The 27,198-nt window shown below is 51.4% G+C and overlaps 1 protein-coding gene across 8 annotated transcripts in view; it reads left to right on the top strand.

Moving 5' to 3' along the window:
- The first annotated feature begins 1,408 nt into the window (after positions 1-1,408).
- Positions 1,409-27,198, top strand: part of ACSF3 (acyl-CoA synthetase family member 3) — a 61,607-nt gene continuing 35,817 nt past the window's right edge. For 6 of the 8 annotated variants that reach the window (XM_063109458.1, XM_063109454.1, XM_063109460.1 and 3 more), the window contains exons 1-5: positions 1,712-8,252; positions 9,696-10,405; positions 11,521-11,676; positions 20,345-20,499; positions 22,138-22,283. In XM_063109458.1, the coding sequence (XP_062965528.1) occupies positions 9,734-10,405; positions 11,521-11,676; positions 20,345-20,499; positions 22,138-22,283 (1,129 nt within the window). In that variant the 5' untranslated portion in view covers positions 1,712-8,252; positions 9,696-9,733. Of the gene's footprint in view, positions 1,611-1,711; positions 8,253-9,695; positions 10,406-11,520; positions 11,677-20,344; positions 20,500-22,137; positions 22,284-27,198 lie in introns of those variants that run through there. The other 2 variants (XM_063109455.1, XM_063109461.1) reach the window with 2 other exon arrangements.

Below are 27,198 nucleotides of genomic sequence, written 5' to 3'. Positions count from 1 at the left end.
CGGACCACCTCCAGTGATGCTGGCCTGCCACCCTTTAACTCCTTTCCCTATAAAAGACCCTGAACAGCTCCACTCGGGAGGCAAGCTTTACTGTCGCTACCCCCCTTATGCATAAGTCTATCTCTTCTTTTAATAAAACTTTGTTTGCTTTACTATTTGGGTACATTGTTTATTTCTATGACTTTGGAATCCAAGACCCTAATTTAATCACTGGCAAAAATTGGAGTGCTTTGGACACCAGAAAAGACTCTAGCTGCAAGAGGCAAGTGGCCACTGGGACTATTTTGCTCCCATGTCTCTGCTGCTGGTAGATCTCTCTCCTGGAGTCCCTGGCCTAAATTCTGACAAGGCAATGCTCTATTCTCTTTACCTTTCTCTAATTTTCTGAGTCCTCTTCTGTTTGGTTGGATTGTATCCACGTCTGTATAGGTGCACCCTGGAAGGCTCCTGGCTATGCTTTGTTTTTCTGATTTAAATCTAGTCATACTTTTCTTCTTTATGCTGAAAACAGTGGGGAGAACTGCTTTTATCAATTACTGTTAATGGAATAGGTTGGCCCCACAGATTAGGACTAGGCTAAATTGGACCCCACTGCTCCTCTTTTCTCTTTGTTTGTTTGCTTGGTTAGATATTTAGTTGAGTACTGGTAATCTGAATAAACCTTCCAATCCTCGCATCAACTTTTGGACTTTCAGGTCATTTGTTTAGTAGGAGAGGGCAAGCCGAGCCTGCCCTGTCGGTAACACCCCTCCTTTGCCCTTCCACATCCAGCCTGCTCAGCTGCAGAAGGAGGCAGGGGGTTCTGACACCAGATCAGGCCTGTCCCAACAACAGGGGCTTGGACTCCAGTCCTTCCCAGACGACACCTAGCAGGCCAGCAACCAGGGCCCCGGGAGCCAGGGTGTGGGCCCCAGATCCAGCTCCTGCCTCCCAGGAAGACCAGGCTCAGGTTCCGGAGGCATCCCCTCCTGGGGTCTCCAGGGACACACGGCTGCGTCCCCAACAGTCATCAGCAGAGAGGAGGAAGGGAACGGAAATACACACACGTTCTAAAAACGTGTGTACAAGTTTTCACAGGTAATCTGTACCTGGTTTTCAGTAGATGTTTTTGTTATTTTAAGTTTCAGCCACTGGGACTTCTGTTTGCTGCAGGAGAGATAAAACCTCTCAGTCTAGGCTGACATCCTGGCTCCGGGGGGTTCCAGAGGCTCCCACCACATCCTGGTCTGTCCAGGCGAGCGGGGAGCCCTCGCCCCCGCCCCCGCCCCCGCCAGGCGTTCCGCTTGGTGCGGGTTCGAGTCACCGTCGGCTACAGTCTGACCAATCCGGAACGCTGGCGCCCGGAACCCGCCGTCGCGGTACCGCGTTCGGGGGACGCACTGAGGCGACGGACCGCCGTGCGGGGGACGCCGTTGGGCGGCGGACGCGGTTCCGGCCCGACCCGCCGACCTCGACCTGACCCGACCCGAGCCGACCCCGTCACGACCCGACCCGGTCACGACCCGAGCCAACCCCGACAAGACCCCGATACGACCCGACCCGCCGACCCTGGCGATCCTGTCGACCCCGGCGACCGCGCGGCGACTGAGGACGAGGAGCCGCGGGCCGAGGTAGAACCCACCCCGGCCACCCCTCGCCGCCCCGGGACCGCCCCCCTCCCCCACGGCCCTCCCTGCCCCAAGATGGCCCCCGGGCGCTCCGGAGGGGCGGGAGGCGCTGCCCACAGGCTGCGGGGGGCCGGGCCGGGGCGCGGGACCGTGGGCGGGGGTCGCCGCGACCACCAGTCCTGGTCCCAGCTCCCTGGTTGTCGGAGGCCGCAGGGCCCCGGTGCAAGCAGAGGGGGCTGGCATGTGCCGCCGCCGCCCCTCAGCGTGCCGCCTGCGCGGCGTTGACCCTTCCGGGCCGCGGGGAGGCGTTGGAGCGGGGGTCCGTGTTCAGCCGCTGGTAGAGTGAAGCCGGTCCGGTCGTGTCTGCGTTCGTCTCGTTTGTGGCCGGCCTGCAGAAGGCGTCCCGTGCTGGGCGCGGCTGGCTCCTCAGCGCGGCGGGAGGGACGGGTGTGGGACCCTGAGGGGCTGCCGGCAGCCACTTCCCTGGAGATATTTGAGCTGGGTGGGCTTCAGGGATGGCTAGGAATTTGCCAAAAAGGGAAAGGTGAGAGCACAGAGATGGGAACAGGTACTGCGTGTTTGGGGCGTTGCTGGTTTCTCTGCTGGGGAGATGTTTGTGGAAGGGGCTGACACTGAGACCTGGTGTGGGAGGCTCGTGCTAGGCCCAGGAGCGAAGGCCTTACCACGGGGCTGTGGGGGCCCTGGGAAATTTGTAGCAAAGGAGTGACCCGATCATATTGGGCAACATGACTCTGGTGTTCTTTCCGTGGGTCCATGCGTGATTGTTGTAAGAGGAGGCTCCCTTGCCCTTACGCCGTTTGTCTCTGAACCTTGTCTTCACGCCAGACTGAATTAGTGAACTGTGGACATGGGATAGCCCTGAGCTTTGCCCTTCCAGGTGGCATTTTTAAGATGGTATTTTACTTCCTAAAATGGATGTAGGTTTCAAGTATGTGTTTTCCCTTTTGGTTTTGTTGATTTGAATGTACTGCTCATGAATGCAATGTGAATGTCTGTTACTTTAAAATGTAATTTTGAAAACAACCCCCAAACCACAGGCGTGGTGTTGAGATGAGTGTCCTGCATCGCAGGACGGGCTCAGTCTGCTATGCCCATACCTTCCCGAGCAGCAGGCAAGAGGAAGCGTGGGGTCTGTTCTAAATACATGGTCTGGAGGGGTGGGTGGGTCAGGTGTGCTATTGAATAGGTCAGGTGATGTCTTATTCATTTTGAAACCAGCCACCTTTATTTGAATGCAAGTATCGTTCTTATCAAGTAATTTTTGTTGTGAGGCTCCTCAGTGAGCACCATTCCTGGACTCTACTTGGTGGGTGCCAGGACATCTGCTCTCACGTAAGCGCTGTGAGACGGGTCTTGTTATCCTGTCTCACAGATCAGGGAGTGAAGGCCTAGACAGATGAAGAAAAGAGCAGCCATTCAAGTCTAGGTCTTGTTGACTCTAATCTCTGCTCTTAGCCAGAGTCTGGGTTAAAACAGAAAAGATGTGATCCTCCTGGTGTCGGTAGTGTGTCTCTGTGAGATGTCTGCCTGGGTCTCTGACTGAGGTCTTGTCTCCTAGAGGAACTGGAGAGCAGCTGTGTTTAGTGGTTCCTAAACCTTAAAGAACATCCAGGAAGAGGCTGTCAAGGCTCATCAGAATGCATGTTCTTAGCGTTTGACTGGGGTTCACTGCCACATGGTGACCTGCTTATCTCAGGCAGGCCAAGCTGCTGAGGAGCAGGTGTGTGAAGTTGGTTGTGAAGATGGAAAACCCCTGACTGAACTGTATTTATTTCATGTTCACTGTCACCCTGAGCCGTGCTGCTGTTGGCAACGGGGAGCCCCACTATCCAAGGGGTCCCCGTGGTTGAAAGGTAGGGGCTCTCTCTGAGGGAGCTGTGGACTTCTCTGGACCTGGAAGAGTTCAGGAAAATGATCACAGCCCTCTGCTTTGAGTAGATTTTGTCTTGCTTATTCAAGGCAGGGCTCTGATCCAGATGGCCTTAAAGATTTGAGTTCTGTACCAAAAGAATTTATGCTCAAGGGGTTCAGGGTCTCATACCTGAGGAACTTAAAAGCTGGTTTGTTGAGGGTGGCCCCACTTCCCATGTTTGTTGGGAGAATGAATTAGCTCTTTGGAGCAGGCTTTGGCAATATCTATCAAAACTGAAGGTACCCCAGCAGTGCCACTTCTTGGCACCTGTCCTACAGACAACCCCGTGAGCCTCAGATGCAGGGACTTCTCTCCTTCCTCCTCCCCGATGCTCCCTCCCTGGGCATTTGCTTGGCTGGCTCCTTTTCTCCCTGCAGGTCTCAGCTTGACTGTCCCTCCACAGGGGACTTCCTCCCCACAGGCACCCCTCCATCCCTCCCGCCCTGGGCATCTCTTCACAGAATGTGGGCTTTGTGGGAACCAGGATTGTCTGTCCCATGTGGAGCCTGTCACATCTTGCTGGAAACCCCAGGCAAGGGAAGGAGGAGAGGTGGGGGTCCACCCTGTTTTCCATCACAAGTCCTCTAGCTCCAGCTGTTTGCTGGCTGCAGGACCTCCACCTGCAGGACAGTCTTGTACACTCCCACCCAGGGAGAGGCAGCAGGGCCTGTTCTCTGAGATCTTGGAGGTGCGTGGGGTCCCTCGTTGGGGGGATCCAGCAGGAGATCCACGGGCTGCCTAAGTGCCCCTTGGCACCCCAGGAAACACCATCATTTCCCAAGCACCCCTGGAGCCAGCCAGAATCTGGCCTTGGGGCCATAACCCAGAAACAGTGTGCAATGGGTTTTCTGTTTGCAGATTCTCTTTGTTTTCATGTCCCACCCCACCCCTGCCCCATGCCTGTAAATAGAGAATTTGTTGGAAGTGAGAGAAGGGAACACGTTCAAGCCACCCTGCTCTGCTTCTCACTAGCTCACAGTCCTTCTGAAGCTGGTGCATCTCACGTGGTTATCACGTTTCTTGTTTCCTTTGGTCAAGCCCAGCTGTTTTCTTGCCATTTGTTAGGTTTCCTTATACCGTAGTAGCAGAAATCCAGGGCTGTGGGCAGACCAGCTGTGGGCCTGCCTCTGAGCCATTCATAGAGGGCAGAATGTAGACACTTTGGCCTCTAACATCCAGAAACAATGTGGCCTCCAGGGGCCCAGCATGTCTGAGAACTGACCATGCAGTAGAGCCTGTGGAGCATTAAAGAATATTCACAGTGAGCCTCCAAGCAGCCCAGTAAGCTGAGCTGAGCTTCTGCACAGCAGCCCCAGGTGTCTCTGGCCACTCTGAGGTGTTGATTTCCCTCTGCTGCCTGGGGTGGGAGACTTCAGCGAGAGCCCCCAGCTAGAAGAGAAACCAGCTGACCAAGACAAGCACACGGACACCAATACCAACAGCGAGGATCTCAAGCACAAAGCATAATTTGGTTCTGGCAATTTTTATTGTTGTGGAGTTTGTTTGTTTTGTTAGATAATTATAAAGTGTTGTGTATAATCCGTTTTTTAAACTAAGAGCAGAGAACAAAAGTTTTTAGTGCATACAATAAACAATAACACTATTGTTTTCCCCTAGCAACTTAATGACAGAGAAAAGGGAGGATTTGTTAGAGAAAGACAGATCCCACAGAGACGGAGTGCAGTTGGTGCTCGGGGACGGTGTTTAGGACACAGAAGGCTTGAGGAGGCAGGGCCACCTGCCCGGGTCACTTCTGCCCTTTGTCCTTTTGTTGGACCTGCCAGAAAAGGGTTGAGTTTCACAGTTTTTATGTTGTGATGTTGTCCCCCCACTGCTGAGTGGAATGCTGAGTGTTGTGCACACGTGGAAGTGTTGGATGCCGGTCTGGTCTCGGCACTAATGCCTGTTGGCAGGTGTCCACATCGGCCTCTGGCATTTGGTGGCACCTGCCTGTGGGAGCTGGCAGTGACACATTCACATCAAGTCATTACATTGTGCTCTGTTTACCTGCTAAAGCAGCTGTGGGCTGTAGCCTCCCTAACTGTGGTGGGAAAAGGTGACGGGATGGGAAGGTTCCCCATGGCTCCTGTCTCTGACTTTGGAGCTGGGTGACTTTGAACAGGCCTCCTCAGTTCTCCTGTGTGTAAGATAGGGTGAAAGTGGTTTCCCTGTTTACTGAGCAGGGTGGCTGAAGGTGAAATTAGAAGATAAAGGCATAATCATAACAGGTTGAATGTTATCACTGTGAAGATAACACTCACTGCAAGTCCTTTAGTGCCAGCTCCGGGTAATGCGTCTGCTCCCTGGCTCCTGGTTGGGGACACTGCTCTGGCTGAGAGCCATGAGGTGGAGCCAAGTGGAGGTGGCAGGGGCCAGAGGCTGCTTCCCCCAGGAAGGGGGTTAGATGCCCCGTTCTTCCTTCCAGAGGCTAAAGTAGGGCAGGAGTGTCTCCTGAAGGGGTTGAGAAATTCCGGGCAAGTGATGGTGATTTCCTCAGTGGGCCACATTGGCAGCGCACAGGGAACGCTTTCAGTTCTGCTGGCACTAGAGGGCCTGGGGTGGTTGGTGCCCTCCTGACCTCTGGAACTGGGTTAGATTTATAAGCTGCCCTCCATGTAGATGCCACATGGAAGGCATGCTCGCTCCGCCTGTGGTGGCTCTGGAGTGTGACTTATCTGTGCCTATGGACTGTGTCCTGTGGGGCTGGAATGCATAATCCCTGAGTCAGAGTCAGGCAGCCTTGCAGGTGGGAGCACAGACCCTGGCGAGAGGCTTCCTAGCTATTCCCAGGCCTCATTTCTCTCCAGCATGCAGAACAATTCTGGCTAAAATTCAGCCAGTCATGGCCCCTCCCTGTGAGCTTCCACTTCTTGTTGATTATTTTGAGCATTGTTTAGGGTTACTCTTTTGGGAGGAGAGGGAAGAGTAATCTTCCAACTTAAAAAACAAACTGACACTCTCCAGCCATGTGAACTTGCCTTATTTGAAACTCTGTGTTTAGTGGATTGAATTATGTCCCCCCAAAACTCACTGAAACTTGAATTGTGTCCCCCAAGTTTTATGTGAAACTTAGCCCCCACTGTGACAGTTAAGAGGGTGGGAAATCCTATTATAGTAATTGAAAGGTGGAGCCTTGAAGAGGTAATTGGATCATAGGACCATGCCGTAGTGAATGGATTAAAAATGGTGTTCAGCGGCATGGTTCTGAGGGCTTTAAAAGAAGAGGAGAGTCTGTCTTTCTCTCTTGCTCTCTCTGCTTCCACCATCTTGCAATGAAAGGCCCCTGGGTCACTGTCGCCACCACCAAAACCCTCACCAGTTGTGTTACCTGGACTTTGGACCATTCCCAGCCTAAGAAACTGTAAGCAATAAATGTCGTTTTTCTTTGTAAATCACCCAGTTACAGGTATTCTGTTATAGCAACAGAAACGGACTAATACAGAAAATTGGTACCAGTGAGTTGGGGTATTGCTTATAACAGATACTTGAAAATGTGGAAACGGCTTTGGAACTGGGTGTTGAGAGGTTGGAGGAGTTCAGAGGACTTAAAAAGAAGATAAAACGACGAGGGAAAGTTTGGAATGCCTTAGAGACTGGTTACATGGTGGCGAGCAGAATGCTGATAGAAATATGGACTGTAAAGACCATTCTAAGGTGGTCTCTGATGTAAATGAGAAGGGACTTATTGGAAACTGGGGCAAAGATCACCTTTGCTGTGAACTGGCGAGGAATTTGGCTGCATTCAGTCCATGCCCTAGGACTTTGTGGAAGTTGGAACTTATGAGTTGTGAACTAGAGCATCTGGCAGAAGAAATTTCTAAGCAGCAAAGCATTATAGAAGATGAATGACTACTTGTAACAGCCTATGCTGAGTTATGGCAGCAAAGGCACAATGTAAAGCCAGAATTTAAAAGGGAAGCAGAGTGTAAAGATTTGGAAAATTTGCAGCCTGGCCATGTGGTAGAGAAGCAGAGAGCATGCAATGTTGCAGCCCAGCAACCATTAGCTAAGAAGATTAGTACAAAGTAAAGAATTATCAAGAGAAGAAGAAAAAGGCCCTGAAGGCATTGCAGAAGCCTCTGGGGCCAACCCTTCCATTTCAGGCCCAAAGACCTAAGGAGACAGAATGGTCTTGGGGAACAGGCTTGAAGAGCCCTCCATGGGGTCACTGCCCAGAGCCATCTTGGGAAGTGGCTTCCAGCACCAGCATCCCAGCTGCTTTGGCTGCTCCAGCTATGGGAAAATTGACCCCAGGTGTGGCCGGACATGCAGCTTTGGAAAATACAAGCTAGAAGGCTTGGCAGAATCCACATGGTGTTAGGTCTGCAGGCTTGCAGAATGCTAGAGCTGTGGAGGCTTGGGCACCTCCACGCCAATTTCAGAGGATGTATAGAAAAGTCTGGGGGCGTAGGAAGAGATCTGTTGCAGGGACTGTGTCACTGCAGACAGCCTTCACTAGAGCAATGCCGAGCAGAAATGTGGGGTCAGAGTTGCAGCAGAGAAACCCCAACAGCACCACCTCTAGTGGAGTTGTGAGAGCAGGACCACCATGGAGACCCCACACCTGTGGAGCTACCAGAGTGGAACACCAGCCTGGGAATGCTAAAGTGTGGCCTAAGACCAGGAAAGCCATAGGAGCGGAGCTACCCAAGGACTTGGGGACCCAAACCCCACACCAGAGGAGTGGAGAAGAGGTCGAACATGGAATCGAGGTACCTGATTCACCAGCTTTGAGATTTAATGCCTGCCCTGCTGGGTTTCGGACTTGTTTGGACCTGTTACCCTTTCTTTTGGCCTATTTCTCCCTTTTGAAATGGGAATATGTACCCTATGTTTGTCCCACCATTGTATCTTGGAAGTGTATAACTTGTATTGATTTCACAGATGGGACTTTGAACTTTGGATTTTTGAGTTCAAACAAATCAAGAGTTTGGGGATGAAATGAATGTATTTCCATGTGAAAAAGACATGAGTTTTGGGGGGCCAGGGGCAGAATGTAGTGGATTGAATTATGTCCCCCAAAACTCACCGAAACTTGAATTGTGTCCCCCAAGTTTTATGTATTAGAAACTTAGCCCCCACTGTGACTGTTAAGAGGGCAGGAAATCTTATTATGGTAATTGAAAGGTGGAGCCTTGAAGAGATGATTGGATTGTAGGACCATGCAGTAGTGAGTGGATTGAAAAAGGAGGTCAGGGGCATGGTTCTGAGGGCTTTAAAAGAAGAGGGGAGTCTGTCTTTCTCTCTTGCTCTCTCTGCTTCCACCATCTTGCAGTGAGAGACCACTGAGTCACTGTCACCACCACCAAGACTCTCACCAGCTGTGTTCCCTGGACTTTGGACTTCCCAGCCTAAGAAAATATAAGCAATAAATTTCATTTTCTTTATAAATCACCCAGTCTTAGATATTCTGTTATAGCAGCACAAAACGGACTAAGACACTTTGTCGCTGGGTTCCCAGACGCCCACCGTTTGGGATGTGCTGGAGAGAGCAGCCCTGCATGCATGCCCAGCTCAGCCCATCGGTGAGGCACGTGCTCATCTACCCTCAGCCCTCCCTCCTCCTAACTAGCACTTGTCCAGGCTCAGATTCCTAAACATGTTACTTAGAATTTACCTGTGTACATTGAATTTTATTGGCTGCTCCTTGGTTTTACTTAGTTTATGGCATTGTTTTAGAATCTTGGGGACAGCCTGTGGCTCACTTGGGAGAGCGTGGTGCTGACAAGTCAAGGGTTAAGATCCCCTTACTGGTCATCTTTTGGGAAAAAAAAGAATTTTATATGGTCTTGAAATCCCTAAATTGATGAGATTAAATAAGAAGCTGAGATGGTAGACCTTTAAGTCCCAGGTCGTCACACACACGAGGCCCAGCCTGCTGCGTGGGGTGCTTCCTTGTGCCAGGCACTTGGGCAACCTTCGTCTGGCTGGGGATTTGGAGGGTGTTTATTTTATTTAGTTAGTTTTTTTTGTTTGTTTGTTTTTTTTTAAATGACCGGTAAGGGGATCTTAACCCTTGGCCTTGGTGTTATCAGCACCACACTCTCCCAAGTGAGCCATTGGCTGGCCCTTGGAGGGTGTTTAAATATTGCTTTAGGCAAAGTGAGGATAGGACCAGGAGGGTGTTAACAGGCTGTACCCTTTCTGTCCCCCAGTGCTGCACCAGGGAACCGAACAGGTGTTTGCTGGTGTGATGCTGCCCCACATGATGCGGCCCTTCCGGCGCCTGGTCTGCGCCTTGGCCTCCTGCCGGCCAGTGCCCATGAGACACAGAGGAGGCAGCCTGCTGCACACAGCCCCAGTGGCCTGCTCGGACAGGACTGCCCCGGTGTTCACCCGAGCCCTGGCCTTTGGGGACAGAGTTGCCCTCATTGACCAGCACGGCCACCACACATATAAGGACCTTTATAATCGCGGCCTTCGCCTGTCTCAGGAGATCTGCAGGCTCCGAGGGTGTGTCAGTGGGGACCTCGGGGAGGAGAGGATTTCCTTTCTATGCTCCAACGATGTCTCCTACGTCATTGCCCAGTGGGCCTCGTGGATGAGTGGTGGCATCGCAGTCCCCCTCTACAGGAAACACCCTGAAGTCCAGCTGGAGTATTTCATCCGGGACTCCCAGAGCTCTGTGGTCATTGCTGGCCAGGAGTATGTGGAGCTCCTGAGTCCAGTTGTCAGGAAGCTGGGGGTCCCGCTTCTGCCTCTCACACCCGCTGTCTATGATGGGGCTGCAGAGGAGGAGGAGGGGCCGGTGCAGGAGCTGCAGGAGCGGGAATGGAGAGATCGGGGTGCCATGATCATCTACACGAGTGGGACCACAGGACAGCCCAAGGGCGTGCTAAGCACCCACCACAACATCAGGGCCATGGTGAGTGCAGGCGGCTCCCGGGAGTGGCTGAGCACAAGGGTCAGGGGTGAAGTGTTCAGGCATAGAGGGACATGGGGCCCATGGAGTGACCCCACGAGGACCATGTGGCTCATTGAGGAGAGAATAGACCACAAGATGTGACATGGAGGTATTTTTCAGAGAGACCAGCCACATAGGATATGTGATCAGGATCTGAAATTGGGATTTATTTGGGAACCTGAAAGCAGGGTTTACCTTTATGTCTACTTATGCCTTATGCATTATTTTTCTGTTCTGTAGTCTAGTTACCATCTTTGCAGAACTTTTCAGCCACTTTATAATTTATGCCCTGTTTACTTCCAAAAAGTATTCGTACGTCCAATAAAGTCTCTTAAGGACTAGAAGCAATAAAATAAAAATAAAAGCTCAAGACCACAAAGAGGAAGGTGGGACTGACGCTCCACAGAATCCCTGGCTGAGCAGTCTCTGTGAACCTGCTCGAGCTGCCTGGCACGTGTGTCCTCACATGTTTACCGAGAGCATCTCTGGACTCTGTGAGGGAGTGGAGCCTCCTGTGTTGCTCCGTAGAGGTTGTGGCACCTGCGGTACACCACGTCCTCAGTGTGATTTCACAGAGGAGCAAATAGGTCTTGCCTTACGTCACTTCTCAGTGAAAGACTATGGGTTCTGTCACAGCCGAGCAGGGTGATGGGACAGGATAGGACAGGAAGCAGTAGAGAGCCCAGCAAAGGCAGTGCTGGGCTGACTGGGTGGCTGGGCTGGGCGACTCCATTCAAACCTGAGCTCTGCTGGGTCACCGAATCCCAAGTCCCGGGCAGGGGGTGGAGCCAGGAGGCAGTGCCAGAATCACACCTCTGCCTGTCTGGGTGCAGCTGCCAAGTATGTTTGCAGAGCCTGTCAGACACAGTCCAAATTCACTAAAGCCCTGGCTGTTACCAGCACTGTCTGTATCCCTGGGATATGGGGGTGACCCAGCAGATCCTTGGTCATTTTGTCGTCACCTCCCTTAGCTGCCATAGGTACGAAAACAAAGAACGAGCTCTCTTCTTCCTCTCTCCCATCTGAACCCCCTCCCTCTTGCTCCTGTTCTTAGGCAGTGCTCTTGTCCCCTGCAGGTGACCGGGCTGGTCCACAAGTGGGCGTGGACGAAAGACGATGTGATCCTCCATGTCCTCCCACTGCACCATGTACACGGTGTGGTCAACAAGCTGCTCTGCCCACTCTGGGTGGGAGCCACCTGTGTGATGGCGCCCGAGTTCAGTGCTCAGCTGGTGAGTCAGGGCGGGGCTCTCAGCACTGCCCATGGGCCCATCTCTGGCATAGAGACCTCACAGTGGCTGTGACAAAGATCACAAACCTGGTGGTTTAAGACAACACACATTTATGCTCTTATGCTTCTGTAGGTCAGAAGCCTGGGTGAGTCGTATAGAGCCAGCATCAAGGTGTTGGCAGGACTGGTTCTGTCTGGAGGATCCAGGGAGAGTCTGTCGCCGCCCCATCCAGTGTCTAGGGGCCGCCTGGGCTCCTTGGCTTGTGTCTGCATTGCTTATCTCTGCTTCTGTCCTTATGCAGCCTTCTCCTCTCCTTTAGCGAAATCTCCCTCTGCCTCCCTTTTATAGGCCCACGTGGATAACCCAGGATAATCTTCCATGTTGAGACCCTTAATTTAATCCCATCTGCAAAGTCCCTTTCGTCACTGTGGTGACAGGCACAGTTCCGGGAGCAGGATGTGGGCACCTTGAGGCCGTGATGCAGCTGCTACACCAGCTCTCCAGTCTCTCTGCCCTTTCTTCCTCCCAGCATTTCTGTCCTTCGTAGCACTGGCATTGGGGCAGACAAGGAAGAAAGGATGTGCCCCTGGCTGTGTGAGGAGCACAGAGGGAGCTGCGCCATCCCCCTGGGCTGCCTTGTGTGGCATCACCTGTGCATGGCATCTCCAAGCAGCAGTGCAAAGACACTGCTTTGGAGGGAAAGAAAAGACCTGGGTTCAGCGCCAACCCCACCCATGGTGACTCGATGGCAGCATAACCTCTCAAAGACCCAGGCTCCTTGTCTGACATTTGGGGACAATGGTGGCTTTGTAGGGTTGCTGTGGGGCTCATGGCATGTTTCCACTGCCACACACTGTGCTGCTCGCCAGCTGCAGAAGTTACAAAAGAGGATGGCCTCGAACAGCGCAGGAAGAGCTAGGGACACTTACGTCAACAGGGGTGCTGCAGAGCACACTTCTTCAGTGAGGTCATAGATTTCATTGATTTACACTATGATTAACATAATGAATACAACTTTTGTTCTCGGGGGGAAAATGTTAAAAGGTGAATGTATGAAAAAACCTTAGTATTTGGATCGTATAATAACACTTCTCAAATCACACCATGCCCACCAGTCAAGCAGAGGAGCCCTCTGAGGCAGGTTTCTGGGGCCAGGCTCCTGGTCTGTACCAGCCATGCAGGTTGGTGGCAGTACAGGGGCTGTCCTGCAGGTGGACAAGGGAGGCACGGCACTAAAGGCCCCAAGCACACTGCTGTGGGCCAGGTGCTTGCTAGGACTTTTTTCCAGGGTCTCTCTGGCCCCCTTGAGGGATCTGCTCAGAGAAGCTCTTAGTCTCTGCCTAGCAGTTCAGTACTCGAATTTTATTTTATTTTTTTATTTTTATTTTTTTTAAAGATGACCGGTAAGGGGATCTTAACCCTTGACTTGGTGTTGTCAGCACCACGCTCAGCCAGTGAGCTAACCGGCCATCCGTATATGGGATCCAAACCCGGGGCCTTGGTGTTATCAGCACCGCACTCTCCCGAGTGAGCCACGGGCCGGCCCCGAATTTTAGTTAAGAGCAAATTTCCTCACAAAGAGGTCTCTGAAAGCCAGAATCCCTGGTCTTCAGAATGCACCATTTACCACAGTCCACCTCCTCAGCTGCAGCAGGCAGGAGTCAAGGTCTCAGGCCGCCCTCCTCGTGTCCTGGCATCTTAACCCACATGCAGGGTTGGGAGGTGGGGTGCAGGCAGCTCGTGTTCCACCTGGCCAGCCTTCCACCTCTTTGACCCTCAGGCTTGTCCTCCAATGCTCTGGGCCACATGAGCCCGGGGTGCATGTAGGATGCCTGGCCTGGTGCCAGAAGGGCACAGAGTTGAGAAGGAGAAGGGGGGCTTCCTTTGCCTGCAGTGGGAGTAATGTCTGGAAAGAGAATTCAGTAGCAGCGTCATGAGACCAAGAGAGCCTGTTTCCTGGCAGATACTAACACTGGCGTTTAGAGAAGGATTTATTTAAAATCTAGCGGTTACCATTGTGGCAACAGAGGTGGCTGCCGCGGGCCATGGTGTTCCCTTTCAGACCCTGCCCTGAGAGCCCTGAGGGACCTGGGCCTTACTGTTCCTCCTTCAACCCCAACAGCTCCATCTTCATCTTTTTGTGATTTTTTTAAGCTGCAAGACCCTTAATGATTCTAGATGAACAGAGGGCCTGCGTGAAGCTGGTTTCCTGGTTCCTAACTGGGCAGTGGCACGATGCCCTGATAGGTGTGGCTGGTGCATTGCAGGCCAGCACAGCATGGAGAGACCCAACAGGCTTGCCTTCCTAAAGCCACGAAACTCAGCGACAGTGAGTAAAAGCAGGAGGGAGGCCGGCCTCTTCCACACGCTGACCTAGGCCTCATCCCTCAGGCCATCCCCACATGCCCTGCCCTGTCCTGCTGTTGCTCTCCTCTCTGCATGCCTTGGCACTGCCTCCCTACTTGACGCCACGACCCCACCCTCCTATGTTGTTTACTGCAGCCTGTTGCCTTTGTGCATACAGTAGAATCTGCTGCATGTTGTGCTCATGTCTCCTCTCTCCCGACAACATCTCTCTATGAGGGTATGCGCTTGTCCTGTATACGGCATGTCCCTGACCTTGGGCAGCAGGGTCATGTCCCTCTATGAGTGTGTGATGGATGGAGGAGTGAGTGTGTGCTTGTCACTTTGGACAGCACATCGAGGCTCCAAGCCCAGGTTTCTGAAGCCCTTGAGCTCTCTGGCTTCTCTCTCTACAGACTGCCTCGCTTTACTTACACAACAGGCGTACTGGGGGACAGTCCCCTAAAATCACTTAGTGAAGTAACTGTTCAGTGAAAGCTTTAGTGTCACTCTCCTGAGGAGTCAGGTAAAGCATAAATAAGTGCAGCGCAGCACGGCTCACCACCTGAAACCTATCACAAGTCTCCTGAAATCTCAGGGTTCATGCACCTTTATGAAGAGCCCAGACAGCAGGAGCCGGCTCTGTGCTCACAGCAAGGCTGCTGGAGAGCCAGAGGCCACTCCATAGGTGCCTCCTGTCGCACGTGCCTCCGGACAGCATGTTGTGTGACAGGCTCTCCCATGTCTTTGAGCTGGTGGGAGATTTTGTGTGAAAACAGGCAGAGAATCTCATCCGTGGTATATGGGAGCCCCCCTGCCGTTCTCAGTGTCCCCCAGGAGTTCTTGCTGGTTTGAAAGCTTGATCAATTTAATTTTGTAGCATGTGCACCTGTTCAGTTTTGCTGAAGGGAGAATGGATTGTGGAAAAGTGAGCACTGTACAAGAAAAAAAAAAACTGACAGGGATTTCACACCTGTTCCCAGAATGTTGGATTTTATACAAGAGGGGTCTTCTAGAAGCCCATGGAAAGATTCTTATTGTCTTTTACTTCCATCTTTCCGTGAACTTTTGATGTACACTTGTATGTGATTCTTTGGCCTCCTGGGCATTCTCCGGCCTCTCCACAGTACCGAGGTGCCAGCACTTCTGGAGGCTGGCTGGGCCGGGGTTGTACTGCTGGCCGGGCGGTTTGGTCAGGCCTGTGGGTGGGCATTTCCACCCTGCCCCCAGGGAGGCCCATCCCTGGTACAGGCACTCTGAGCAGCAGGCACCTGTGAGGTTTCTGTGGGTTGTCTGTCACTGGAACTAGATTGCAACCTTCCTCCTGTCGACGTAGTGAGAGATTAGAGGTTGTGAGGTGCTGGGAGACTAGGGCTCCTGTGCAATGTAGGGGAGAGACCTGTGACCCTGGGTGTTGGGTGAGACTCCTAAAGGCCAGGTCCACCTTGCAGAGCTAAAGCAGGAGCCCTGATGAGTTCATTCCCTGCCAGGCAGTCCTCCCCAGAGCTTCCCTGATGGCCCCACATCCAGGATCACCTCTGAGAGAGCTTCCCCGTTACTGTTGGTCTCAGCTCTTACTTTTCAAAAACAACTTAGCACTTTCACAGCTGTGACTTTGTCGTCTGCTTAAGATGCAGACAGTGTCACTGTCTCCTCTGCAAGGTCCATTCTAAAGACATCTGCCCAGCACCCGGGACAAGGCCACTGTTGGCTCCTTAAGTGAGGAGGACTCGCCCAGTCCCACTCTCTCCTGTGTGCTTTCCCTGGTGAACTCCCAGTGTGGGGCTCTTAGCCATTCTACATAGAATGTTACTGTCTGTCCTCTGACTGGGGGCTCCCTCAGCTGCCCCCTGCCCTTGAGCATCGTCAGACCTGACTGCAGGAGCCTTTGTCCACAGGCACTCACTGTGCATGGCCTGCTGTGATCATGTGGACAGAGGCACCAATGGACTTTGTCCTGGACCATGCCAGGAAGTGTGTGCAGCCAGCAGGCAGAGAGTCTCCTTCAGGCCAAGGGCAGGTTTGTTTTGTCCGTCACAGTAGAGATCACGTTGCCCTTGAGGCAAGAGACAGGCAGGCACCTGCCCATTGTGGAGGATTTGGGTTTCCTTAGCACAAGGTTCCTCACCTAACACACGGCTGGATGGGCACACTGCCCTCTCCCTGTGCATGTGGGCACCGGGGCTTGGGAGCTGCTGCCCTGTGGGCATCTGGGGTCCTCTACTGCAGCATCAGTGACACTGCAGATGACTCAGTAGCTTGCAAGGAGGGTAAAATCTCAGACCTCCACAGTTCTGGACACCTCACTTAGGATTTTCTCAAAACTTAATATTGAAACAAAAGCGACACTGTGGCTGAGAAAGATTACAATTCTTCCATAAACCTGACTTTCAGATGTTGGGGAATTTAGAAATTTATGTCAGTGAATTCCAGCTTTCAACTGTATTAAACATTGGAGTTTTGTCTAGATTGTACCTACAAAGTGTGTGTAGGGTGACCAGAAACCTGGCATGGAGTGTCATGATCTTAGACTCGAGGTCTTCAAGCCATCCTGCTCAAGAGAGGGCCATGGGGTCGGGTCGTGTCTGACGAGGCGGCGGGGACAGGGAGGAGGGCGGGAAGGCACACATACTGCCATCACCCTCTGGAAAGCAAAGTCCTGCCACTGACCAGGCTGTCCAGAGTCTCACTCAATCGCCCTCTCAGATAGCTTCACCCTGGCCGACTTCCTCAGATCAGAGCAGCCGTTCATGGGTGGGACCCGATGGCGTAGACACTGGAGCTCCCAGGCAACTCCTCTTTGCCCCTCTCTGGGAACCGTGGTCTGGTCTGTGCTGTTGCAGCAGCAGTCTGTGGTCGCACCACCAGACGGCTTTTCTTTTCTTTTTTTTTTTTTTTTTTTTTTTTGTCTTTTTCGTGACCGGCACTAGTGCACCGGCCATTCCTATATAGGATCCGAACCCGCAGCTGGAGCGTTGCCGCGCTCTCAGCGCTGCACTCTCCCGAGTGCGCCACGGGCTCGGCCCCAGACGGCTTTTCAGTAGTGAGGTGCTTGTTACTGTTCTCCCAAGGGGTCCCCGAGGCCTACAATTCTGGGGCGTTGGCAGTGTGTTGGGTAGGAGGACACTGCTGCCGCCTCAGTGCGAGCTGTAGGGTAGCAGCTGCCTTTGCTCACTCGGATGGGCACCAGGGCAGACGGCCTTCCTGGCGAGGGTTCACGGAGCAGCCCTGGCATCTGTGACATGGCAGCACTGGTCAGCATCCTTCACGTCATTGGTCATTTGTCTTTGATTATTAGTTTATATTCTGCATAAAAGGTCTTTGTCACAAATAAGTACATGAATCTTTCCCACTGGTCTCTGGGTTGCCGCTACACTTATTTTTAACAATGTCTTTTGATAAAGAGAATTTTTAATTTTAATAAATCTAATTAGGAAGTAGTGATGATAGACAACACTGACTTATTCTCGGTCTTGGAGGAAAGCATAATATTTCACTATTAAGCATGACCTTAGCTGTAGGTTTTTGTAGATATCATATATTAGCTTGAATATTATCAAACAGTTTTTATTCATCTGTTGAGATGATCATAGGGTTTTTTCTCTTTATTCTGTTAATGTGGTTAATTATCATGTTGATTAATTTTTAATGTTTCGAGCCAACCCTATGGCTCACGCAGGAGAGTGCGGCGCTGGGAGCACAGTGGCGCTGGGAGCACAGAGGCCGCAGGTTCGGGTCCTATATAAGGATGGCCGGTGTGTCAGTTTTGGTGAGGTTTTTTTTTTTTTTTTTTTTTTTTGGTTCTTTTTTTTGGTTTTGGAGGAAATTGTCCATTTCATCAAAATTGTTAAATTTATGGACAAAACTAGTTCATATTTTCTCACATTATCCTTCACTGTCTCTACAATCTGTGGTGATGTCTCCTTAAATGTCTGATATTTGCAGTTTATGTTTTCTTTCTTTTTTCTTAGTCACTCTTGTTTTAGAGCTTCATTGATTTTATTAATCTTTTCAGAAAGCCAGCTTTGACTGTGCTGTTTTGCTGTCTTTCTGTGTCATTAATTCTGTTCTTATTTTTATTATTTTCTTCTTTTATCTTCATGGCATATTGTTATTGTTGTTTTAAACAATCAGGAGTCCTTACCCGCCTAATTTCTTCTTCTGATGCTCTGCGTTTGGTCCTGCAGATCTGTGCTGCTCTCCTGTGTCACTTCCCTTCAGCCTGAAGGATTTCTTTAATAGTGCCTGGACTACAGCTCTGCTGGTGACAAATTCTCTCAGCTTTGTTTCACTGAAAATCTTTTTATTGCATCTTCCTTTTTAAGAAACAGCTCTATCAAGATATAATTCACATACCATAAAACTCACCATTGTAAATGATTCATGATTTTTAGTAAATATATAGGATCGTGCGACCCATACCTCAGTCCAGTGCCCATTTTCAGTCGATTCCTGCTCCCAGCCACCAATCTGCTTTCTATCTCTATAGTTTTTCCTTTTCTAGACAAACATTGCATACAAATGGAATCATATGACGTGTAGTCTCTTGTGTCTAGCTTCTTTCATTCTGCAAAGCATTTTGAGCTTTGTTCATGTGGTAGCTTGCGTGTACAGTTTGTATCTGGATAGCATTCCGTTGTGCAGATATGCCAGTTTTGTTTATGCATTCACCACTGGACGGGCATTTTGGTGGTCTCCAGCTTGGGCCGTTGTGAATGATGCTGCCATGAATGTTTGCATACAGATCTCTCTGTGGACTCCTCATTATCTCCCATAGACACATGGGAGTAGAACTGATGGGTCGTATGGTAAGTGTATGTTCAGCGTTTCACGTTTTCACCAGTGGCGAGTGTGGGTTCCAGTCTCATTGCATGCTCATAGCACTTGTGACTGGTTCACTGTTGTCATCGTAGAAGACGCAGGCGAGGCAGCGTCTCCATGTGTCTTCAGTGTGCGTTTCCCAGTGACTGCTCATGCTGAGCATTGTTTCACCTGCTTGTTCACATCCACATGTCATCTTTGGTGAACCGTCCAGTCAGATCTTTTACCTGTTTTAAGAATGGACCATTTGTCTTCTGATCGTCAAGTTGTGAGTGTCCCTTGTGTATTCTGGGTGCGAGTGCTTTATCAGTTAGGTGGTTTGCAGTGCTCCCCCAGCTCTGCCTTGTCTTGTCGTTTTCTCAGTGTTGTCTTTTGAAGAGTTTATGTTTAATTTTTGTTTGTTTGTTTGTTTGTGTGACCAGTAAGGGGATCGTAACCCTTGGCTTGGTGTTGCCCGCACCACGCTCAGCCAGTGAGCGCACCGGCCATCCCTATGTAGGATCCGAACCCGCGGCCTCGGCGCTCCCAGCGCTGCTGCGCTCCCAGCACCACACTCTCCTGAGTGAGCCATGGGGCCGGCTCAGTTTATGTTTAATTTTGATGAAATCCATTTTATCAGTCTTTACATTTTATATATCATCCTTTTGATGTCATATCTAAGAAATGTTTGCCAAACCAAAGGCGAGATCTGTCTGTGTAGTATAGGCCCCTCCCACGGTCCTAAGCACCAAACACTATGGAGTGCTCTCTGCTCTCCATCCTAACCATTGGGAGTACACGGAGGAATGCTGAGGTAAAGAGAGCTCCAGGGAGAACATGACATACCAGCTTTTTCTGAAGGTTTATGGGGAGAAATGTAAAAATTTTATGGCTGGCTGGTTGGCTCAGTTGGTTAGAGCGCAGCCTTGTAACACCAAGGTCAAGGGTTCGGAAGATCCCCTTACTGGCCAGCCACCAAAAAAAAAAAATTTTTTTTTTAATTAGTGAAAAATTTAAAGCATCTTTATATTAAAGCAAGAAATATTTATCATGGAGTAAAATACAAAATTCACGTGAGTTTTTGATAATACGGAAGACTTCTTCCATTCACCATCTCTTGAGTGCCTGTCTGCCAGGTACCATGCTGATTTCAGGCTTGTGGTGGCCACCTGGAGCTGCTGGCCCAGTTTCCATGAGGCACACATCCACCCTGCTCTGCACGGCTGGAAGGTGTGAGGTGGAGACCCCTCTCCTGGCCAGCAGAGCTGGAAGCCTTATCCCAGCTCCTCTCATCGGGATCACTCTTCCTTCTCACAGGCCAGACACTAATGTCCCACACACAGGGTGACCTCCATGGGAATGATCAGACGCTGAGGCACCCCTTGTAGATAGGTCCACGTGGACTCTCTAATCTCCTGTAAGGAGAAGCTTCTGTTAGCACCGTCCTGGAACCAGAGAACATCTAGTGTGTGTCTGGGAGTTATTTTCTAGGTTTTTTACTGGATGCTTCCTTTTTTCTCTTTAGGTTTGGGAAAAGTTCTTAAGCTCTGAAACTCCACGGATTAATGTATTTATGGCAGTGCCTACAATATATACCAAACTGATCGATTACTACGACAGACATTTTACTCAGCCTCATGTCCAGGATTTCATACGTGCAGTTTGTGAAGAAAAAATCAGGTAAATGAAAAGAGCCCACTTTTTATCCAGAAAGTTTTAAAGATCAGCAGATGTGACCGATTCTAATCAGCCAGTTCCACTAAGTTTTAGGAAGCAGGGTTTTCCTCTTTCTCTAAATGGCGTGTCATTGTCTTGCTCTGTTGGTCTGCACGTAGACCTGTATTCCATGCCTCCACCTCTCTGTCTGCCTCTCTGCGCTGTGGTAGCATCTGCAGACTAGTGTGGGGGTGGACTATCTGTGCTTTCATCCACTCTGCCAGCATGGCCCATGGCTCCTGCCTCTGCTGTGCCTGGTCTGCAGCCCCAGCAGCCCTCTCCTGTCGCCCTGCCCCTCCTGCTCCCTGGGTATACACACCTTCACTCACAGCTGTGAGCTAAATCTCTGGGGTCCTTCAGTGCATGAAGTTTGCTCTGCATTCCCTTATGATCCTGTAGACAGGTAAGTCTCTCTCCCTTTTTACTGGAGCATGACTTACCAAGTGGAAAGTGTGCATGTGGGTGTGTTGCTGAGTGAACCTACACATACCAGGCAGAGCAGAGGCGTGGGTGGCTGTCTTCTCCTGTGGCAGGGGAGAACAGAAGCCCCTTGCTGGGCTGCTGGGTGGCTTCTGGCTGCGACCTGCATTCATTTTCCTGCGGCCTCCATGCCGCTGTGACGCCTGAGCCCTGCTCCTCAAGAGAGCCCAAGGGAGCAGGCCTTCGCTTCCTGGGGAGAGTCCGGATCACCCCGGACAGATGTCTGGTATTGTTGTGTTTCTGCTCATCTACCATTCCTCTGCTCCTTTTCTACAAAGACGTGAGAAAGCTGGAACCCTTGATTTTGAAGTGGTTGCTCACCAACTACCCGGACCCACCTGCACAAAGCCCCCAGGCTTGGGCAGCTGCCAAGGGAGCTGTCTAGTGCTCAGGCCACTGATTTGAGACCAGGATTACTAGCACATTTTACCAAACCTAAAGAACCAAGGGCAGGAAGGAGATCACAGAGAGAGAAAATCAGGTGACTTCTGGTGATGCCACCTTGCTGTGGGAGGCCCCGTTGGTCGAGCACCCTCACAGAGGAAGGGAGGTGCTGGTGCCCCAGGTCCAACTGCAGGCAGAGCACCCCACACCCCCTGGACACAGTGCTGCTGTGAAACACTGGGGGAGGCAGTGAGGGACTCCTGGTGTCATGTGAGTGTCACCAACATCCACTAACCTGAAGGCCGAGGCATGTGACGAGCCTCTGTGCACAGCCTGGCCTTGGCAGCTGCCAGCATCTCCTGCTCCTCTCAAACATGGTGGCCTTGTATCCAAAAACTGGATTGTGTTGGCATCATCGTCAATGTTACTGTTGCTGTTATTCAGGATTGTTTGTGGACAGCACAGTAACTATTTGCAAAGTGCCACCAAAGACCCTGAAAATGCTTTTTTACCTTGATTCCTTTGGAAGACCTGTTTATATTCCAAAATATACCCAGCAAATTATTTTTTTTTAAAGTTAAGTTTTAGCCCAAACTACATTTTTATCATGGTTTTTAAAGTATCGGGTGAAGATTACTCTGCATCGTCTGTTTTATTGTGCTCATGAAGAAGTGCTGTCTCTGCATACCAGGGCGCTGTCCCTTAGAAGCTAAGGCTGCTTTTGGTTGTGCCACGCAGGCTCATGGTCTCTGGCTCGTCGGCGCTGCCCCTACCCGTGCTGGAGAAGTGGAGGAGCATCACAGGCCACACTCTGCTGGAGAGGTACGGCATGACAGAGGTCGGCATGGCCCTGTCCAGCCCCCTGGCCACGGCGCGCCTGCCAGGTATGCACAGCTCCTGCAGCTGCTTCCGCCCCCACTTTGCACCGAACCCCTGAGGTGGGCCAGTCACAGGCCACCCATGTATGGACTAGAGGGGTGTGGAGGGCGCTGCCTTCTAGGACAGGCCAGCAGGCCAGGAGCACCCTCTCTGGGTGTTTTCTGTCCACCGTGACTTATACCATCTGGACAGATCTACTTTTCTCCCAAGCGTCTGGTCAGGGATGGGATAGAAGGTGCTCTTCATGCCTGGATCGCCTGGGGTGACACACAGAAAGGATAGGAAGCCACAGAATTTGGGGCCTGGCCCCTGCTGTCAGGTGGGGCTGTGCTAGGGCCCTGCTGCTCACTCCAGACCAAGCTTGCCCCTGGTAGGAGCCTCCCGCCCGTCCAGAGTCCAGGTGCCCTGAGCCATGCAAAGCCGGCGGCCATGGGAGAGATGGCGAGGAACAGGGGTCCTATTTTAGTCCATTTTGTGTTGCTATAACAGAAATACCTAAGACTGGGTAATTTATAAAGGAAAGAGGTTTATTTAGCTTACGATTCTGGGACAGCTGCATCTGGCACGGGTCTCAGACTGCTTCTACTCATGGCGGAAAGTGGCAGGCAGCCGGCGGGTACAAGCAGATCACATGGTGAGAGGAAGCAAGAGAGAGAGAGAAGGTGCCAGGGTCTTTTAAACAACAAGCTCTCGCAGGAACTAATAGAGTAAGAACTCACTCATTTATCCCCCCTCCTCCAGGGAGAGCATTAATCCATTCATGAGGGATCCACCCCCATGACCCAGTCAGTTTCCAACTCTGTCACATTGGGGATCAAAATTCCACATGAGTTTTGGAGGGGACAACACATCCAAACTGCATCAGGTCCCATCCTCTGCTAAATGACCACATGCCTCCTTTTCCTTCTCTAGATAGACGTTCCTGACATCAGGCCCCTCTTTTCACCCAGCCTTCCTGAAGATCTTCCAGTCCAGCTTTCACTTGCACAGGCCCTTCATGTCCTGGGTCCTCCACAGGGAACTGCAGGCAGAGTCCAGGGCCAGGGCTGCTGTTGCCTTCCAGGCAGCCTCTGCCCATTCTCGCAATTAGTCCACTCCAGTGTGTCCAAAACAGAAGAGAGATCTTGGTTTAGAAGTACAAGTGAAGTAAATCTGTATGATACCCGTGCAACCACTTACCTTGCACGCTCTGTGAGATTCGCCCTTTCTGGTATATAGCTCTGTAAGCTTTGAAAACACCAGCACAGTCACGACGTAGAGGGCTCACCTTCAACAATTCCCCCTTTTTTGTGGTCCACAGCTCCTCTGCCCCCAGCCTGTGACCACTCACCTGCTTTCTCTTCCTGTTGCTTTGCTTTTTCTGGGACGTCCGACAGATGAATCCTGCAGGACAGAGCTGTTTGAGTCTGGATTCTCTCACATGGAGACTTGTGCTTGCTCCTCCTGTGTCATTATGTGTTCAATAGCTTGTGGCTTTTTGTTGCTGAGTGGCGTCCATGGTGTGGAGGTGCCACGTTTATGACCTGTGCTCCAGCTGAGGGACCTGTGGTTTCTTCCTAGTTTTGGACAATTACAAGTAAAGGTGTTGAACATAGGTTCTCATTTCACTTGGGCCCATGCCTGGGGCTGTGTAGCTGGGCTTTGTGAGCTGCTGTGCGTTTCCAGCGCAGCCACACCCCTGGCGTTCCCACCAGTGTGGATGAGAGACACAGAGCCGCCTCGTCCTCCAGAGCTCCTGTGTTGTCTGGCTTTTTTAAGTTGTTCTCACGGGGTGTGGTGTGTCCTGTCAGCTTATGCTTCTCCAGCGACTGGTGGTGTCCAGCCTCTCTGTACATGCACCTGCCATCTCTGTGCACCTTCTCTGTTGAAATGTCTCGTCAGACTTCTGCCCATTCTGATTGAGAATTTTTTAAAATTCTGGATACAAGTCCTTTATCAGACATGTGATTTTAAATGCATCTTCTCGGTTTGTGGCTTAATATTGTTTTTGAGATCAGAAGTTCTTGATTTTGGCCCAGCTTAACAATTTGTTCTTTTATGAATTGTCCTTATATTCAATAAATCTTTGCCTAGCCTAAGGTTGCAAAGTTTTTCTACTATATTTTCTTCTAAAAGGTTTATAGTTTTAGCTTTTACATTTAGATCTGTGATCCATTTCGAGTTAATTTTTGCATATAGTACAAGGTATGGATTAAAGTTCATTTTTTTCCATATTAAAATCCAATTTGCCGAGCACCGTTTGTTGAAAAGACCATCCTTTCCCCCATCAAGCTGCCCTTTGAATCTTTGTCAGAAGTCACTGGCTATATGGGTCTGGTTCTGTTTCTGAGTTCTCTTCTGCTACGTTGGTTGGTCTGTCCTTTTGCTGATTCCACACCGACTTGACTCCTGTGGCTTCACAGTGGACCTTGAAACCAGGCTCCTCAATTTGTCCTTTTCAGAGGCATTTCAGCTCATCCAGTTCCTGTGCCTTTCTCCTTGGCATGGGCGTGATGCTGTGGGCAGGTGTTTTACAAGGTCCACAGTGGCCCCACAGTGGGAGGTGTCTAGGAACTGAGGCCTGGGGACTCAAGGAGCCCAGACAGATGTGTGGGGCCAGGCAGGGGACTAGCATGTGTCCAGGTGCTGAGGCCAGAGTGGACATGGTGCTAAGGACCAGTCAGGTCAGCGTGGCAGATGGGTGGTCAGGTGGGGAGAGGGAAGGAGGTGTGTTGGGTAAAGGAGCCTGCAGGACACAGTGCCTGAGAGGCTCCCGGCTGACCAGGGAGGGGGTCCAGAGTTCAGAAATTCTTGAATCTTCAGTTACTGGCTGTAGCTTTTACTCAAGCCTCAGAGTCAGTGTGTGGAAGGCTGGGGCACACTGTCCCCTAGAACAAAACCAAATGTCCATGATTGCTTCTTGTCTCCAGGTCACTAGAGGTGCTGAGTCAGCCTGACAGTCAGTGTAGCACTATTCTTTGGTTTGTAAAAAAGTAGACAGCACAGCCCTCAACATTAAATTCAAGAATGTTACATGAAAATCCTTTAAATACAGTCTCTTGAGCAACACTTCTGGAGAAATAAGGTTGAAGGAGGATCTTTCTTCTCACTTTCGGGCTCTTGTCCAGTTCTCAGTCCCGCTGGCGCAGTCCACGTGCAGTCCTGACCTCCGGCCTGCAGGTCCGTTTCCCACCGAGGGCTGTGCAGTGTCCCCTTCACACTCGGACACCTCCCCACTGCTGCCCCTTCCCCTGCTGCTGCCCACGTGGCCTCCAAGCAATATTCCTGTGGGGGGTGGGCCAAAACCACCACCTGGACACATTTGAAGGTTCCCTGAAACCCGACCGGGGGGGGGGGGGGGGGGGGGGGGGGGGGAGAGCAAGGTCACCTCAGATGCAGAGAGAGAAGCCCACGCAGGTTGAGTGCTAAGCATTGCCCTCCCCGCCTCCCCAGACTGTGAAGGGAGATGAATAATTCATGGCCGAGCACTTGCTGGGCCTAGTCACTCTAATTGGAGGTGCGGATCAGAAGCGCCAGGAGCTCCTGCAGTGCTCTGTGAGGTGTGGACAGGGAGCTCCAGGACCTTATTGTTGCTTCCCTTCTCTAGGGACCCAGGCAGGCAGAGCGACATCACGCCCAGACAAGAGATGGAGGCCGCAGGCCAATTAAAGTCACCTGGGAAGAGCCACAGCCATTTTAGAGAGGGGACTGTTGGAAGAGGATAGTGCCACCTCTTCCTGCGAAGGACCAGCCCCATTCACATTGGCGCACGTGCCCAGAGTGCAGCGTTGTGCACCTGGTGCGTGGATGGTCCCTTCCTCAAGCCCTTGTGAGCAGTGTCGCTGTCCTGCTTCCTGCTGAGTCCAGACGCTGTCCTGGACTCTTCTGTGCTGCTTCAAATGCTCAGGCACATGTGGCCCTGGGCAAATCTGCAGGCTCCTGCTGGTCCTATCCTGGTGTCCCCAGGGCTGGAGCCAGCAGCCCAACCTGCAGGGACAGGGAGCACACTTTGAGGAGGCAGTGCTGCCTTTTGGACAGGGCTAGATTAGGAGCATAGAAGGAAAGGAGCCGGTAGCAGGCGTGTGTCTCTGAGGGAGGGTGGCCTGTCCTGCTTAGGATTTTGGACGCGAGGTGATGAAGTCACTACGTTCTCCTGACCACTGAAGCCACACTAGTGGAAGTCCTTTCTGGCAGGTGCTTTAAGAAGTCCCTTCCGACCAGCCTCAGAGGGTCACAAATTGGTTGGTGGTGGATGCTTCCTCTGCCCAGGCCAATCACCTTCCTGGCACTGCATCTGGCCACGTTCCAGCAGCAAGAACCCGCCTGTGGCTGTAGAGTAGGGGGCACTGCTGCTCAGCAGAGCACAGAGCACTCTGGCCAGCCTCTGCCTGCCTCCTGCATGCTGCCTCTCTCCCCTGCACTTGCATCTGCTCATTTCCTCCTCTGTTCTGTGGCTTTTTACACATGCACTTACATTGTAAACAACCAGACAGTGACCACCAAGGAGCTGAAACCAGGCTCAGCCTGCTGAGGTTGACCGTGAAATGGGTGCAGTAGGGAGCAGTCTAGCAAGAGGTGCAATCTCTCAGTGGGGAGCCGTGGCCATGGCCAGACGTCTTTGGTGCATTGGCCCCTCACTCATCTGTCGGTCCTTAGTATATGGTGATGCCCAAGGAGGTGCAGCAAAGCCTGGGTGTCTAGAGGACAGATGTCAAGCCTCATCATGAGATGTTGGTCCTTAGTATATGGTGATGCTCAAGGAGGGGCAACAAAGCCTGGGTGTCTAGAGGACAGATGTCAAGCCTCATCATGAGAAGAACTCCGCAAGGGTGTGGGGTCATTTAATCTAGAAAAGATCATGACCTGGAGGTTCGCTGTCAGCCTGTGTGTAGAGTATGCTGAGTGGCGGCTGCTCTCTGTCCCGCTGTAGGCACAGCTCCA

This window comes from Cynocephalus volans, chromosome 10, assembly GCF_027409185.1.
Source record: "Cynocephalus volans isolate mCynVol1 chromosome 10, mCynVol1.pri, whole genome shotgun sequence".
Taxonomy (NCBI): Eukaryota; Metazoa; Chordata; class Mammalia; order Dermoptera; family Cynocephalidae; genus Cynocephalus; species Cynocephalus volans.
Note: the sequence above shows the minus strand (reverse complement) of the source record. Positions and strands in the feature narration are given on the sequence as shown.